Source organism: Echinops telfairi, unplaced genomic scaffold (assembly GCF_000313985.2).
Source record: "Echinops telfairi isolate 266 unplaced genomic scaffold, ASM31398v2 ScPeMD7_7468;HRSCAF=8506_0, whole genome shotgun sequence".
Classification (NCBI taxonomy): Eukaryota; Metazoa; Chordata; class Mammalia; order Afrosoricida; family Tenrecidae; genus Echinops; species Echinops telfairi.
In genome coordinates, this window is record NW_022111369.1 from 44,328,944 (window position 1) to 44,346,559 (window position 17,616).

General features: G+C 46.2%; 1 protein-coding gene across 1 annotated transcript in view; it reads left to right on the forward strand.

Annotated features, from left to right (window-relative positions):
• The window catches only part of NAAA (N-acylethanolamine acid amidase), a 39,586-nt gene that overhangs the window by 14,961 nt on the left and 7,009 nt on the right, over positions 1–17,616 (forward strand). The window contains exons 4-6 of the mRNA XM_030888546.2: positions 6,416–6,542; positions 10,834–10,924; positions 14,887–14,963. Of these exons, the coding sequence (XP_030744406.1) occupies positions 6,416–6,542; positions 10,834–10,924; positions 14,887–14,963 (295 nt within the window). The remainder of the gene's footprint in view (positions 1–6,415; positions 6,543–10,833; positions 10,925–14,886; positions 14,964–17,616) is intronic.

Sequence of the window (17,616 nt, forward strand, 5' to 3'; positions counted from 1 at the left end):
GTATCAGCTCCTCATTTTTTCCCTCCCTCCCTCCCCCACCTTCCCACCCTCATGAACCCTTGATAAATTATAAATTTATTATTATTTTCAGATCTTACACTATCTGCTGTCTCCCTTCACCCATGCTTCTGTTGTTCATCCCCCTTGGTGGGGAGGGGTTATACGTCGATCATTGCGATCAGTGCTCCCGTTCTCTCCCCCCACCTTCCCCTGCCCTCATGGTATCGCTACTCCCATTGTTGTTCCTGAGGGGTTCATCTGTCTGGGGGTTTGGTTTTATGGCATATCAGCATGCATGGTGTTGTCGCTGTCAGGTGCTGTGAGTCAGTGCCCACTCAGAGCCACCCTAAGTACAGAAGGAAACACCACCCGCCGGTGCCCTCCTCACAGTTGCGCTTATGTTTGCAGCCACTGGGTCACTCCCTCTCCCTGAGGGTCTTCCTTTCCTTTGTCACCTTCTACTTTATCAAGCAAGATGCCGGTCTCCCGGGACAGCTCTCTCCTAGTAAACAGGCCCGAAGTACATGAGAGAAGTCTTGAAGTCTTGCCTCTAAGGAGCCTTCTGGCTGTACTTCTTCCAAGACAGATTTGTCTGTTCTTTTGGCGTGGCGGCCCATGGTGGTTTCAATAGTCTTTGTCAACACCAAAGTTCAAATGAGTCAGTTTTTCTTCAGTCACCCTTATTCAGTGCCCACTATTTACATGCTTATGAGGTGATTGAATATACCAGGGGTCTTCAAATTTTTAAATGGGGGGCCAGTTCACTGTCCCTCAGACCCATTGGAGGGCCGGACTATAGTTAAAAAAAAACTATGAACAAATTCCTATGCACACTGCACATATCTTATTTTGAAGTTAAAAAACAAATGGGGCAAAAACACCTGGTGGGCCAGATAAATGTCCTCGGTGGGCCGCATGTGTTCCATGGGCTGTAGTTTGAGGACACCTGGAATATATCGTGGCTTGAGTTAGGTACACGTTAGTCCTCAAAGTAGCAGCCTTGCTTTTCAGCACTTTAACTCGGTGCACCTAATGCACTGAAAGCATTGGCCACAAACAAGGCTCCAAGCACTGATGGAATAACAACTGAAATGCTGCGACCAGCTGATGATGCACTGGAAGCACTCACGCATCTTTGGCAAAAACTTTGGAAGACAGCTAATTGGCCAATTGATTGTAAGAGATCCTTATTTGTACCCATTCCAAATAAAGGTGACCCAACAGAATGCTCAAACTATAAAACAGTATCACACACAAGTAAATTTTGCTAAAGATCATCCAACAGTAGTTGCAGTAGTACACTGACAGGGAGCTGCCAGAAGTTCAGGCTGGATTCAGAAGAGGACGTGGAACAAGGGATGTCATTGCTGATACCAGGCGGATCTTGACTGAAAGCAGAGAATACCAGAAAGATGTTTACGTGTGTTTCCTTGACTGTGCAAAGGTATATTAGTAGACAGGATAACCTTGAGAAGGATGGGAATTCCAGAACACTTCCTTTCGCTTATGCGGAACTTGTACATGGATCAAGAGGCAGTTGTGTGAACAGAACAGGGTAATGGTTTAAAATCAAAAAAGGTGTGTCAGGGTTGTATCCCCTTACCACACTTATACATTCACCATGCTGAGCAAATCATCAGAGAAGCTGGCTTATATGAAGAAGGACGTGGCATCGGGATCGGAGGAAGGTTTAGTAACCACCTGCAATATGCAGGTGACACATCCATGCTTGTCGAGAGTGAGGTGGACTTCAAGTGCTGGCGGATGAAGATCAAGGATTGTAGCCATCAGCCTTCAGAACAGATTATCACTCGGTGTGAGGAAAACTAAAATCCGCACGCCTGGGACAACAGGTAACTTCAGGATAAGTGGAGAAAACATTGATGTTGTCAAGAATTGTATCTTCCGTGGATCCGCAATCAATCCTGCTGGCGGCAGCAGCCAAGAGGTCAGCGTTCATAGTTGAGCCAGACTTTGTGGGGGTGGAGGGGTAGCTAAATGGAATCCGAGGGCTCAATATCACCATCTTCTCAATTATGAGGAGATAATTTTAGGCCCATTTATCCCCATCCCAAATTTCAGGGTCCCAGTCCTTCCCCGTCAGCGCTCTCACGTTAATGCCGGACACCTTTCTGGGATGAGAATTGAGATGATGCTGTAATCCAGCTGTTCCTGTGGCGTGACCGTAGGTTTGGTGTTCAGCAATGCTAGTTCTGTTACTGGAAGAGAGAAGACTTCCTTTCATGGCACAAGTGGTACTTTGAGGTCTTTTATTTGGCACTTGGGCTTTCAAAGCACCAAGTTCATCTCTTTCTTTTATCTATTTATCTATTATAAGTAGTGCCCACCCACTTGCTTCCCTGTCCTTCTCATCCTGAACAAATTGTAGAAAGGTATCAAGCACACGATCACCCAGAGTCCCACTTCTCACCAACACTTTGGGCGGTGCTATTTGGGGTATTAGCTTTGCCACTTCACACCATGGGTTAATGGTGTCCTCTTTACCAATACTGGCAGACTAATCCAAACTTACAGAATCAGAGGTGGAGTTCTCAGTGCCTACAGGCCTAATGAGACTTGAGAAATGATTAAATTCATCTTTATAATTCTGTTTCTCTAGAACCACTCTGGGACCATGTATGTTTGGCTGGGTTCTGTGGAGAAGCAAAACCAGTGGTGTGTGTGTGTGTGTGTGTGTTGTTGTTGTTGTTGTTGTTAGGTGTCATTGAGTCAGCTCCAACCCATAGTGACCCTGTGCACAACAGAACAAAACACTGCACGGTCCTGTGCCTCCCTCACAATTGTTCCTGTGCCTGAGCCCACTGATGTGTGTCAATCCATCTCATCCGGGGCCTTCCTCTTTTTTTCCACCCCTCCACTTTACCAAACATGGTGTTCTTCTCCAGGGACTGATCTCTCCTGACAGTACATCCAAAGTATGTATGATGAAGTCTTGCCATCCTCTGGCCTCACTTTTCCAACACAGATCGGTTGTCCTTTTAGCAGCCCCTGGTACTTTCTGTCTTCTTCTCTAGCACCACAACTCATATGCATCAGTTGTTCTTTGGTGTTCTTTTTCAATGTCCAGCTTTCGCACATGCATGATGCAATGGAGAATACCATGGCTTGGGTCAGACACACCTTAGTCCTCAAAGTAACATCCTTTCTCTTCGGTACTCTAAAGAGGTCTTGTGCAGCAGATTTGTTTGATGCAATATGTCTTTTGATCTCTTGTCTGCTGCTTCCATGAGCATTGATTGTGAATCTAAGCAAGACAAAATTCTTGGCAACTTCAACCTTTCTTCATTTATCATGATGTTGTCCAGTTGTGAGCATTTTAGTTTTCCTTTTATTGAGTTGTAATCCATACTGAGGCTGCAGTCCTTGATCTTCATCAGCAAGTGCTTCAATTCATCCTCACTTTTAGCAAGCAAATTGAGCCCTGGTGCTGAGCATGTTGGGCTGTGATCCACGTGGTCAACAGCTCAAAACCACTAGCAGCTCCGGGGGAGAAAGACTGGGCTTTGAACTCCTGTAAACAGTAACAGTGTTGCAAACCCACAGGGGCTCACTATGAGTCAGCATTGACTCCATGGAAGTGACAGAATTCAGCAAGCAAGGTGGTGTTATCAGCACGTCCAAGGTTGTTAGTAAGCCCTCCTCCGCTCCTGATGCCACACTCTCCTTCCTATAATTGAGTTTCACTGATTATCCAGATCGAACAAGTATGGTGAGAGGATGCAACTTTGAAGCACCCCTCATGAATTTAAACCATATAGGATTTCCTTGTTCTGTTAACATAACTGCCTCTTGATTTGTGTACAAGTTCTGAATGAGCACAATGAAGTGTTCTGGAATTCCGATTCTTTTCAAGCTTATTTGCACGACCAAATGCCTTGGCATAGTCAATGAAACACGAGTAAACATCTTCCTGGTAGTCTCTGCTTTGAGCCAAGATCCAGCTGATATGAACAACGATCTCCCTTGGTCCACATCATCTTCTCAATCTGGCTTGAACTTCTGGCAGTTTCCTGTCAACGTACTGCTGTAATCATTGTTGGTGGATCTTAAGAAAAATGCTGTTTGCATGCCATTATCACTGATAGCGTTCTACAGTCTGAGCAGAAGTTCTGTAGGGTCATCTTTCTTTGAAATGGACACAAACCAGGATCTCTTCCAGTCAGTTGGCCAAATAGCTGTCTTCCAAATTTCCTGGCATGGACAAGTGAGTGCTTCCAGACCCATTTGAGCTGAAATGGGTAAACAGATTTATATCAAGAAATTACTTACACGGTTTTAGAAACAGGTAAGTTCAGTCTGGGTCAAGTCAGTCAGACGTGAGCTGAAGGCTTCTCTGCTTTGTATAGCTGCGGAAGCTGATGCACAGGAAGCAGGGTAAGGAAGCAGGAGGGCCACGGGTTTTCGGATGCAGAGGTAAATGAATCCAAAGTTGGAAGTCTGCTGATGGCTCCTGACATCGACAGGTGGCACCACGGATCCGTTTGCAGACTCCAGCTCCAGCAGAAGAAGAAAGGGCAAAGAAGAGTTCAGCTGTGCTCAGAAGCGCTGTCTTACACAGATGGCCACACCCCCAGGAGGTGTATCCGGCTGCCACCTGATTGATAGGTTGGGTGCCACCCCTACCTTTACCCTCCTGGGTGTCTAGTTGACCTAAGCTCTAAAGACCAGCTGTTTCACAGATACACTGTCATTCTTTGGGCTGGTAACAAGGTCAGCGGTTTGAACCCACTAGTGGAAAGGATGTGACTTTCCACTAGTAAACTGGGCTTCAGTGGTAAAAAGCTCGCTTTGGAGCAGCATGCTCTTTAGTGTTTACATGAGTAATAATCCTTTCAACCGCAGCTGGAAAGATGATGTTAGCGGGGGACGAAGAACTAGGAGAGGGAGGATGAGAATGATTGCACAGCTGCAAGAATCTAATCAGTGCCGTGCAGTGATGCTGTACGTGTAGACACTTGAATTCATGTGTGTTTGCTGTGTATACGCTCAACAACCAAATAGATAACGATTTAAAAAGAGTAAGAAATGACCATCAATCCTTTAGGGTGTTTTCTCTCAACCTTATTTTGTGTGGTTTGGATATCTTCAAGCATGCTTGTTCAACAGACTTCCATGCTGCCCAGTGCTGGGCCGCCCTCACGGTCATTGTTACGTTTGCGTCCATTGTTGTAGCTTGGTGTCCGTCCATCTCATTGAGCATCTTCTTCTTTGCTGATCTTCTTTTTCTACTTTGCCAAGCATGATGTCTTCCAAGAACCGGTCCCTTCTGATAACATGTCCAAAGTATGGTTATCATCCTGACTTCTTAGGAACATCCTTGCTGCACTTGTTATAAGACAGATTTGCTGGGTCTTCTAGCATTTTGTACTATGTCCAGTATTCGTTGCCAACACCAGAATTCGAAGGCATGAATTCTTTGCTCTTCGTGTTCATGGTCCAGCTTCCACGTGTAGAGGAGGCGTTGGGTCAGGTGTGCCTTACTCTTCCAGGTGACAGCTTTGCTTTTTCATTTTAAAGAGATCTTTGCAGTAGATGCATCGGTCCATGTGATACATTCTTAGATTTCTTGACTGTTGCCTGAATGATTGTTGGTCCAAGTACATGGATATGCTCGACAACTTCAGTCTCTTCTTTGTTTACCATGAGGTTTGACTGGCCCATTTGTGAGGATTTTTGTTTTTCTTTTTTATGTTGAGGTGTAATCCATCTTCTTCATTAAGTGTTTTCAGCAAGCAAGGTGGAGTCATCTGTATATCTCTGGCTGTTGCCTTTCCTCTAATGCTGCTGTCTGAGAATCTGACCTGACTATCTCCTATGTACTTCATTAACAGACTGGCCTCTTCTTTTCCGTAAAGTACTTTTCCCAAGTGGGAGGCCTTAGAGGATCCTGCTCTTACCTGCTGCATGCAAGATGCTCAAAAGCGGTGGACCCAACTCTCAAAAGAGATGGCTGTTTTCTGGAGGAAGAATGGTTCAGTCTCATTGTGATTGTCCTGGGAAATTCCCAGACGGGAGTGGTGACTTCAAGCCAGCTTTGAATAAGGTCTTTAATACAGCCAAGCAGAGGAATGAAAAGAGTTCTGAGGTCCAGCAGCAGAGCCCTGGTGGACCCCCATTTCTCCTTGAAGTAGATGAGGGTTGAAACTCCCCGTTCAGCAGGTTTGTGAGGCGTTATGTGCCAAGGGCACAGGGTCACTCACATCGAATGAACACTGTGAGTTGCTCTCAGTTGCATTTCCGTTTTGAATCTAATTTTTATGGAAGGACTGTAGCATGTGTGTTAGTTATAAGAAAGGAGAGCTGTTTAACTTTGAGGACTGATCTTAAAAGTGAAGAGTTCATTTTCCCTTCCCCTGCCTTCCTTGATTCACATTGGCCTCTTTCTTTTGTTCAGGTTCTGCACCAGCATTGTGGCCCAAGATTCTAGAGGCCACATTTTCCATGGCCGGAATCTGGATTACGATTTTGGACATATTTTACGCAACTTGACCGTGGATGTGCAATTCATAAAGAACGGGCAGGTACAGTTGCTATAGCATAAGATACAGAAATCATCTGGGTGAGCTGCTACCGAAATAAAGCACGCTGCCAGTGTAAGATATAAAAACCATTCAGAATCCCTGGAGAAATGGAACCAGGAGAATGAGTTATATTGATTATTCTTCTAGGAAGTAGGGGGTCAATTGTAACTATTGAGCCTTAAAGAACTCACTCTGTGTTCCTTATGGAAATCTCTTTTGGGGTCTGACCAATCTCCTACTTAGTCTATGAAGGCAGCCCTTTCTTCTGCTTCCCCGTGTTCCCAGCTGGACCTGGAAGCTGGGGAGTACAGAGGCGGTTCCTATGAGGGGCCATCGAGTTAATTCTGGCTCCCGGGGTCCCAGGGTGACAGAGGGTTTCCGAAGCTGGCATCTTTATAGTAGCAGATTACCAGGGGGGTCCCCCACAGACCAGCTGGGTTGGTTCCAATGTTAACCTTTCAGTCCGCAATGAAGCACGTCATCGGTGTGCTACCTGCGCTCCTTGAACAAAGGCTCATCTCTAAGTCTCCCTCATCTTGGAATCTGGCAGACCTGGGTTTGAATCCTGCTCCTATCATTTAATTCCTGCGTGCACCTCGGCCATCACTGATCCCTCTTTCGGAGACCATTGCGCAGGGACGGTAATGACATTGAGAGAGTTGTAACGGTTAGGTGAGGTCATCTCTACACCGCATGTGGTAGGGGATCCCCTTAGTGTGGCTGGGTGATAAATGGACCTTCACTCTACAAGCGTGCTTGACCTTATATCTGCTGTGTACAAAAATGATGTCTTTAATTTTGTCTTTGATTGGACCTCCTTAAGATTCAGTTCAAATGTGTGGGCTGTCTGTCGTGTGGCAGTGTTAAATTCCAGCGAGAGGCCCAAAGGCAGTGTTGTCTGAGTGCACGCAGCATGGTACTGCCACGAGGCAGAGCACCACAGAGCAGAGCATGCGTGTAAGAACTAGTTTTGGGCTTTGTTGTTGTTGTTGTTCTTAGGTGTCATCCAGTCAGTTCCGACTCATAGCGCCCCCCACCCCCCCCAACGGATTGAAACACTGCCTGGTCCCGCACCAGTCACGATTGTGCTTATGTTTGAGCCCGTCATTGTAGCACTGTGTCTGTCTGTCTCCTCCTTTTTTTTTTTTAATCATTTTATTAGGGGCTCATACAACTCTTATCACAATCCATACACACATCAATTGTGTAAAGCGCATTTGTACATTCGTTGACCTCATCATTCTCAAAACATTTGCTCTCCACTTAAACCCCTGGCATTCGGTCCTCCTTTTTCCCCTCCCTCCCCGCTCCCCCCTCCCTCATAAGCCCTTAATATAGAGGCATGATAAGTTCTGGAAGAAAAGGTGCTAACATGTTAGTGGCTATTTTTACTGGATAATGAAAGAGCAGGTTATTTTCATGTACTGCTTCCAGCTTTTCTCTGTCATCTGCAATGAGTAAGTAGTCCCTTAAATCGACAAGGGAATCACTATAATGAACATGAACGAGCTATTCTCTCTAAAGCTCACTCCAGCTAGCTGTTCTTAGCACATGTCTTTCCATTTACCCTGCGGCTCCCAGGAGAAGCTGCCTGTCGGAGTGGTTCTTAGTGCTAAGATGAAGATTATTTGCGTCTATCAGTTCATACTTGGGTAACCTTTCCCCCCGAGGGTTTATGGCAAATAAATCTGCTCAGAGCAGATGATTCACAAAATACTCTTTTCTCATACTCTTGTCTGATGGTGACAACTTGTAAAGTATTTCCTTTCCATAGACATCATCTCGTTGGCTCCCCACACTGGCCCTGTTCTGGGGCAGATGCACGTGAACATTTTCATCCTCATTTTCCAGCGATGAGCTCTGGGCCTTAGACTGCCTAGCTGGGTAGGATCCTGTGGCCCTGATGTGGCTGAGGCAGGACCAGACCCCAGGCCTTCTGGCTCCTCATAGCTTCCTTTTTAAATTAAAAAGAATAAGAATACAAACTAAATACCATCTGGTCGATTCCAACTCATAATCACCCTCGCAGACAGAGTAGAGCTGCTCCGTAAGTTTTCTGAGACTGAGTCTTTTCTGGGTCAGACAACACGATCTTCCTTTCCTTGGAGACACTGGCTGAAATCAGCCAGTGTTTCCCCAAATGGGAGATACTGCACCCCGGCCCCCGCCCCCCAAGGGCTGAAAAAGCGGATAACTGCCCTTTATCGCTTTATTCTGGATCACGGGCTATAATTGCCGAGGGCCACTGAGTCGTTTTTTTTCTAAATAAGGGTCTTCAGACCCTCAAGGAGCTGGACTGACACCATGGCTGCAGCAATGGGCATAAGAGCAGTTGTGAGGGTGGCTCATGCTGGGCAGTGCTTCGTGCTGCTGTGTGTGTGGTCGCTGTGGGTCGGAACGGGCTCTGGCATGTAACAACAACAGGCCAGATACGTTTGGGGGCCAATGGTTTAAATGGCATACCTTATGGTTAGCATCCAACACTTGACCCACAGTAAAACCAGGGATTTTTTTTGTTTAATACTTTGCTATCCTTGAAGTATCAAAGTCCCCTGTCACACCTAAAGGGACTCATGGTAGCCTAATGAGCTACACAGGGCTGCTAACCACAAGTTCAACAGATCAAAACCACCAGCCACTCTGTGGGAGAAAGCTGAGACGTTCTGCCTGTAAAGATGCACAGCCCGAGGGAGCCGCTCAGTGTCAGTGAGCTGGGTCACTCAGGGCGCCCTGGGAACGCTGTTTCTGACTTAAGATTCATTTTCAGGAGAAAATATTAACTAGTCCTGTTTATTCCCTCCCCCACCAAAAAAAATAGTGACCCTTTTTGAACATTATAAACCAGGCTGTGTACCGAGTGTGTCTTTAGAAAGTAAAATCAGTATTTGCAAGGAAAGGTAGGAGTCTGACTTTTCTCCCTGGGTTCTACAGTGATGCCTGCGAATCCCTGGAGCTGGTTGCCCTGGCTGAGTGGGGTAACTATGGGGCTGAGCCCTATAGTTCTTAGGGTAATTGTGAGGACTAAAGCCGAGTGACATTTGTAAAATGAGAGTGAAAACAGCATGGTTGATAACAACCGACTGTCATTGAGTAGGTGCTGACTCAGACGCCCTAGACGAGCAGTCCCACTAATTTCCCCGCACCTCACAGGACCTTAAACATGTGCTGGATTTACTGCTTATCACCAAGTCAGCAGACATTTACACCAGTTGGTTCACTTGCTGCTTCTGAGATGGGGCTTTTTAACCTTTCGTGTGTGCTTGGACCTCTTTGGTAATCGGGTGAAACTTACGGACTTTTTGTCCCTTCTGAGCTGTTTTATAAATGAAAAAAATTAAAGATGTATAATTGCAAAGAAAAGCAGTTTTGTTGAAATATACCCATTTCAATATTGTAAATATATTTTCGTAGCACATTTAGCTGTAGATCAAATAACCACCATGATTTCTGAGTTGTGATGAGTGTAAGTGGAGTTTTAAGAGCTGCTTCTACTGCTGAATGTTTGAAAACCAAACACCCTCTGCCGCCGAGTCCATTGCAATGCAGAGTGACCCTGTGTAGGGTCCCTAGGACTGGACATCTGTCTGGGATCAGCTGGTGGGTTTGAACCACCGACCTTGTGGTAAGGAGCCTAATGCATTACCCAAAGTGCCCCCCAGAACGCCTCATATGTGTGCAAGTAGTTTTGATTTCTAGTGGTGACAGAAATCGCAGACATGGTGAGGAAAACCTCACGGTGTAGTGGTTCTACACTAAGTTGCTAGCCGAGGGGTCAGCAGTTTGAACCCATCGGCTGCTCTGTGGGAGAAAGATGAGGCTTTCTACTCCCGTAACAAGTTGCAGGCTCAGAAACCCACGGGGGCAGTTCTACCCGGCCCTGCAGGGTCCCCATGAATCAGACACTGACTTGCTGTCGGTGAGTCTGGTTTTGGATTCGGCTACTTCCACGTGACTTGTTGCACGCTTCCTTAGTTGTTGCTGTCCAGTCCGTTCAGAGTCATGGCGATCCCGTGTACTGTACGTTGAACTAAAAGGAGTTACGTTTCTGAGACTTTTGTGAAAAATAGAGGTGTCCTGGGTTGTTTTGTTGTTGTTGTTTTTGTTTTTCCCTCCAGGGTCACAGAGCCACTGCATTCTATCCACAGACCTCCAAGGCCGTTTCAGAGTTTTTAATTCTCTTATGTTGAAACTTAAAAAAGCAAGCAAGCCATGAGATCGGGAGGGTGAAGCAGATGGCTCCCATGTGTGTTTGGACGGATGAGTAAAAGGTAGCCTTGTCTCCTGATTTCAGATCGCGTACACAGGAACCACCTTTGTTGGCTATGTCGGATTGTGGACCGGTCAAAGTCCACACAGGTTTACGATTTCTGGCAATGAACGAGGTAAGCAGAGCACACTTGTAGGCACTTTGAGCCTTAGCCCTGGCACGTTCTCCTCCCTGCTCCACTACAGGTCAGCACCTTCCCTCCCGGGGCCGGGGAGAGTGAACAGACATGTAAAACAATTAAGAAAACTCCACAGAGGAAGTAAAACAGGAAGATGTGACTGTGAGGGAGGCAGGGGGAGGACCCACCCGTGTGACTCTGGAGCAGTTGTTCCAAAGCTGGGGGCGAGATCATTCCTGGTGCGAAGAACAGAAAGGGCGAAGGCCTGCCGCAGTCAGAAGCGTGGTGGGTTCCAGAAACGCGAGAAGGCCCCTGTGGTGGCAGCATGGAGCTAGGGGTGGCAACGTCAAAGGTGGAGAGGGAAGCTGAGGCTTATCGGCTGGGGCCATGATGAGGGGCATGGATTTTATTGGTCACAATCTAATGACCTCCTCTGGGAGTGGCCAGTTTTCACATATATTGGAGCGCATCACGAGGGAGGCAGGAGTCCATTAGGAAGCTGGTGTAGTCAGCTAGGGGCTGCACTCCAGTGGTGGTGTAGCCATCACATTTGAACATGACTTCATGGCGGACAGTGACCTTGTTCATAGGCTGCTGTTCTTGGATGCCCTGGGGTTGATTCCAACTCACCACAACTGCCTGGGACAGACTAGAACTGCCCAATAGGGTTCTCTAGGCTGTAAGGCTGACGGAAGCGGCCAGCCACCTCTCTAACATGGAGCTGGGTGGGCTTGACCGGCCAGCCATTCCATTAGCAGCGGGGTGCTTGATTCCCACACCACCAGGGCGCCTTGCTTTCTCAGCAGACTCTCTTGGCATCCCTGTTCCTGAGGCGGGCCATGCTCTCAAGTGCCCCCATTATACAGAGAAGGAAACCGAGGCCACCAGATGAAATGGGAGTCTCTCAGTCGTGCAGTGCACTCGGCTGTTGTCAACTGCCGAGTTGTAGGTTCAACCCCGAGGTGCCTAGAAAGGCAGGCCTGGCAGTCTGCGTCTGAAAGCCAGCCATTGAACACCCTGTGGGGCATGGCTGTACTCTGAAGCCCACGAGGTCTCTCACCATGAGTCAGAGTGGTCTCCACACCAGTTTCAGGTGGCGGAGGCAGGTCTCATGGGCCTTCTGAGAACTGGCCCAATTGCCTTGTTCCACCACAAAGCTGGGGCATGCTGCTCAGTTCCACAACACGTGGGAAACCCAGAGCACGTGCGGCGAACAAAGGAGAAGGACAGAGTACCATGAAGTTTACTTCACGGAGCCCTGTTAGGAGTTGGGGGGGCTGCAACCCAACCGCACCACAGGAGCAGTTCTACTCTGTCTTACAGGTCACCGTGAGTCGATATCCACTTGGCAGTAAGTCTTAGTGACTTCTTACTGTTTTCTTTTGTTAGGATTGTTCTTTCTCTTTAAGGCTCTACTGAGTCAGCATCCACACTAGTCGGTTCTTTATCCTAATCGCTTTCTTCAACATTTTCTCAAGTACCGGCTGTGAAAGGGATTCTTAATCAGTTAACTCAAATCCATGCATGGCACTTATGAAGGTTTTTTTTATTATTTTTATTTTTTTACATTTTATTAGGGGCTCATACAACTGTTATCCCAATCCATGCACACATCAATTGTGTAAAGCGCATTTGTACATCGTTTCTCAAAACATTTTCTCTCCATTGAAACCCCTGACATTAGGTCCTCATTTTTCCCCTCCCTCCCCGCTCCCCCCTCCCGCATGAGCCCCTGATAGTTTATAAATGGGTATTTTGTCATATCTTGCCCTGTCCGACGCTTATGAAGGTTTTTAATGGTATACCTGTAGCACGCACCGTTATGAAAAGAGCAGCTTTTGTTTTCATTATTTTGCGATTCAAACTGCTTGACAAACTGATTCGTAGAACCTGAGGTGTGAGTACTGGTGGCTCACATTGAATTCTGCGTTGAGCTGTTAACTGCAAGGTCAGCGGTTCAAACTTACCAACCACTCCGTGGGAGAAAGACGAGACTATCTGCTCCCCTAAAGCTGTAAAGTCTTGGAAACCCAAAGAGGCATCCCTGTCCTGTCCTTTCGGGTTGCTATGAACCAGAAACCACCCAGTGACAGTGAGTTTTTTTGGTTTAAGACGTGAGTAGTTTAAGTGCAACTGAGTTAATTCAGTATCGTTCACATTAAAGAAATACTCTCAAATTGTTTTTCTTTTTAAATTGTTGTTGAAAATATGCATGGTAAGATATACATGAGTTCAACGATGTCTACACACACAGTTCACTGATGCTGATGACGTCTGTTGGATTGAGCGCCCGTTCTCACCCTCTTCTGAGCAGTTCCTTGGTCCGTGTTCCAGCCCCAAGGTGTCTGCCTAATCCTTTGAGTTGGAGTTGTCACTTTGATCCCTTGTAGACAGTTCGTAAAGTAGCTCAGTGCTCAAAGCAGACAGCATTTTACTGGTGAAGCTGAACTCCAGTTTGGTTTCAAGAAGACTCCAGGGGTTCCTTTTGGTTTGAGATTTACAGATAATCTCAGGGCAATAACGTCAAGGGTACATCCAGCCTCCATGGATCCAGGAATGCTGGAGTCTATGAGAATTTGAAATGGTATTTTTCATTTCCCCCCTTTTGATCAGGATTCTTTGCTGATTCTTTGGTCAAAATATCCGGTCGCAGAAGCCATGCACTGTCCAGTTCAGTGGTCTCAGGGCAAAGGAGGCAATTAGCCGCACATTCTAGATCCTCTTCTTAGACCTCCAGCTCTTCCCTTGTTGCTGCAGATCAACAGTGACCAGCAGTTGTGTGCCTTGGATGACCGTGTGCATGCTTTGAAGACCACGGCAGTGCTCGGTGAACTAGGAGGCACAGCAGAAGCACATATTAGGCCAATTAACTGGGTTGTTCCCTGAAGCCATGCCCCAAACAAAACAAATGAGTGGTTTGTTTAGTTTTTGGTGTTGATTATAAACCTGTCACACAACTTTTTCCACTTTTATAGATTCAAATGGCTTTTTGAAGTCTTTTTTAACTTCTTTGAATGAAGATGTGTACTATTTTAGTCTGCTAGAGTTTCTTGTATGTGGATAGATAGTATCCTATCCCAGGGAGTATTGTACTTCAAGATATCTCTGGAAATATCTCTTTGACTGTGGGTGCAAGCCATTCTTCTTCAATCGGTCATGCCCAGCAGAGTAACCATATGATTTTCTGACTCAAAATGGCTAGTGCCAGTTCATTTACACCCAGAATATTGATCTCTATGCATGTTATTTCATTTTTGACAATTTCCAATTTTCCCAGATTCATAATACTTCCTACATTCCTATTTGAAGCTGTGTCTTCTCATTTTGGGTTGTGCCCATCAGCACATGAAGTTCCTGAAGGCTTTACTCCTGCAAGCTTTATTCTATCCACATCACTGTGGCTGGCTTTACCTTGAGCTGGTAGCTCCTCCTCAGTCGTATTTGAGTGCCTGGCGACTGGAGGGGCTTATATTCTGGTGCCATCTCTGACAATGTTCTACATCTTTTCATGAGCTTTTCAATATTCAATACTGTTTTGATTTTGTCCATAAAGTTTTCCATGGCTGATTCCTCCTAAGTGGACAGCATATCACTTCTTCATAACATATATTTTTTATATATAGTAGTCTATATATATACTATATAGGGAGAGTATATATAAACACAAATACACACATCATATATAGGTACATACATATATATATCAATCATTTTATTAGGGGCTCATACAACTCTTATCACAATCCATACAATATGTACATATATATTGTTGGCATGAGATTCAAGCGTAAATCTTTGGCACCTGCATGCTAATAAAATGAGTATTGATTACCCAACTTTCCTCTTCTGTCAGCTTTTTGGCAGTTGTAAAATGATAAAGGAACTGGAGTCTGGAATTTTAATTGGTGTTTGGACAGCAATGTGTGTGCTCACTTGTTGGCCCCTCGTGCTCTCCACAGATAAGGGCTGGCTGTGGGAGAACGTGATCGCGGCCCTCTTTCAGAAGCACTCTCTGGTCAGCTGGCTTATCCGCTCTGTGAGTATACCTGCCAGGGGCCCTACCTACCCCTCCCCACCTTCATCTTCCCAGCCCAGAGCTCTAGCCATGGGGCTCTGGGCCACCTCAGTGCGGTTTTTCATGTGAGCAGCTTCTGACAGCAGCACACATCTCAGCGATGTCTTGATGTTTTCAGACTGCATACAGATCTTTTCTGGGATAGGCTAGATGTTTTCCACAGTCACTAATTGAGAGAAATGATAACACGCTCTTCCACAGGTGAGGCTTTCCCAGCTTCTAGAACCTCCTTCGGCAAATATCCCAGGTAACAAAGCAGATGCATTAGAATGCAGCTCTGCACACATTTGCTAGAGAAACACATGTCAACAATCACATATGAGTGACCCTTGGACACCCAGGAAGCACGTTTGCAGGCTCTAGGATCTCGGGTAAGGGCTGGTCCTGCCCTTACCTGCCCTTAGCTTCTTGAGCCTCCTCCTTCTCAAAATCTGAGTTTCCCAAAGTGGGTGGTACCAACTCCTGGAGGGTGCTGGAATGACCCAGGGGGGCTGTAGAAGCAGATACTTCCACCTGATCCTGCATTATGGTCTGTGGTACTCAAGGTTTTCATTGCTGGGGGTGGGGGTGGCGGATGGGATGGTGGGTGGGCCCTGAGTAGTTTTCTTTTCTGAAAAGGGACAGTAGGCCCAAACGTTTGGGAGCCTATGCACTAAATGATCCGGCCCCCTGGACTTCTTGAAGTTCTTGGAATCTATTTTTGCTGGGTATTCCTAAAGCCATTGAAAAACTATACTTCCCTCATGTTTTTAAGCTGACTGAACCTTTCCTTGTAAAATTTTCAAAGCTGCTTGTAAATGTTGACATTCAAACAGACCAAAACAATTACCAATGGAGTAGAACTCTCAGAATGATACTTAGATGTAATTTACCCCATACAACGGAGTAGAACTCTCAGAATGATACTTAGATGTAATTTACCCCATACAACAGAGTAGAACTCTCAGAATGATACTTAGATATAATTTACCCCATACAATGGAGTAGAACTCTCAGAATGATACTTAGATGTAATTTACACCATACAACGGAGTAGAACTCTCAGAATGATACTTAGGTGTAATTTACACCATACAATAAAATGCATAGATCTTTATAGGGTTTACTTCAGTATGTTTTGACTTTCTCACACACTTGTTTATCCCCTGCCAACACAACAAGATACAGCACATTCCCATCTCCCTAGAATATTCCCCGATGCTCCTCCCCATCGTGGGGACACAGTGGCTCTTGTACAGGATGTTCTTCCGAGTCACCCATTTGTGGAGGTGCCGTCTCAGTAGCTCGTTCCTCTGCATTGCTGATGAGCATTCGGCGGTGAGCGTGTCACAGAGGACTTGGCCGGTGTATTGGCGGCAGGCATTTGGGTGGTTTTCACTCTGGGGCTGTTGTGGAGAATTGCTGCGGTGATCCATATAACATGGTTCTGTAAACATAGGTATTCGTTTCACTTGGGTAAATGCTGGTGGGGGTGGGGGAGTTGTGAGTTAAAACCGACTCATAGCGAGTCACTACAAAGGCCAGTCATTTTGAAAAATATCTATATATACATAATTCATCTGTGCAGTTCACCTGTCTAAAGTGGTTTTCAGTATCTTCACCGAGCTGTACCACCATTACGCCACATTCCGTTGTAGAATATTTTAGCCTTGCAGAAAGAGCCTGCCTACTCGTGAGCAGTCCCTTACTATGCTTCCATTCCCTGGGCCGGAGAAGACACCTGCCTCCCCCTGAGTTTGTGGGCTCGGTAAAGTGGTTACCCACAAAGCTTGGGCTCCGCGCCCTGCAGCAGTTGAGCCTGATGTATTACCACCCCAAGTAGAACAGAGGGAAAGATGAACTGAATTTTAGTAGACACTAGTCTCCAAGCACCCAATTCGGGCTGCTTGGTGGATCCTCAAATTATTATAGCTAAAAAAATTTATTATAGTTTGCCACGTGCTAATTATATAGTTTTCCTCTATAAATACTACTGACAGCTTATATGCAGGCTCTAATTCTAACAATATGTGGCAGGCTACCCAGACTATAGATGGTGGGCACAATTAAAATGTTGCAGAAGACTTGTATAATTTATTGCTTCAGCATCTCATTTTTTCTTTAGCGCCCTGGTGGCATAGTGGTTCTGAGTTGTGCTGCTAAACTCAAGGTCAGCAGTTCAAATCCACCAGCCGCTCCAAGGGAAAAAGAAGCTTTCTACTCTCCATAAAGAGTTAAAGCCTCCGAGGTCCACCGGGACAACTGCATCCGGTCGCTAAGAGTTGACATTGGGTTTTTTTAATTTTATGCGAAAGCTACAGTTTCTTCCACCGTAGGAGCCCGGATGTCAAATGAACAAGAGCAGGGCAGCTCTGAAGGTGGTGTTGTTAAGAGCCATCTACACCGTTCTGACTCATGGCACCCCTCCGCACAACAGAAAGAAACACTGCTCACAATTACTGCTGTGTTTGAGCCCACGGTTGCAGCCACACCGACCATCCATTTTGTCCAGGGCCGCCTTCTTTTCCGCTGCCCCTCTGCTTTACCAAGCACGATGTCCTCCTCCGGGCACGGTTCTCTCTGACATGTCCAAAGCAGTGCGACAGAGCCTTACCACCACGCCTCCAAGGAGCAC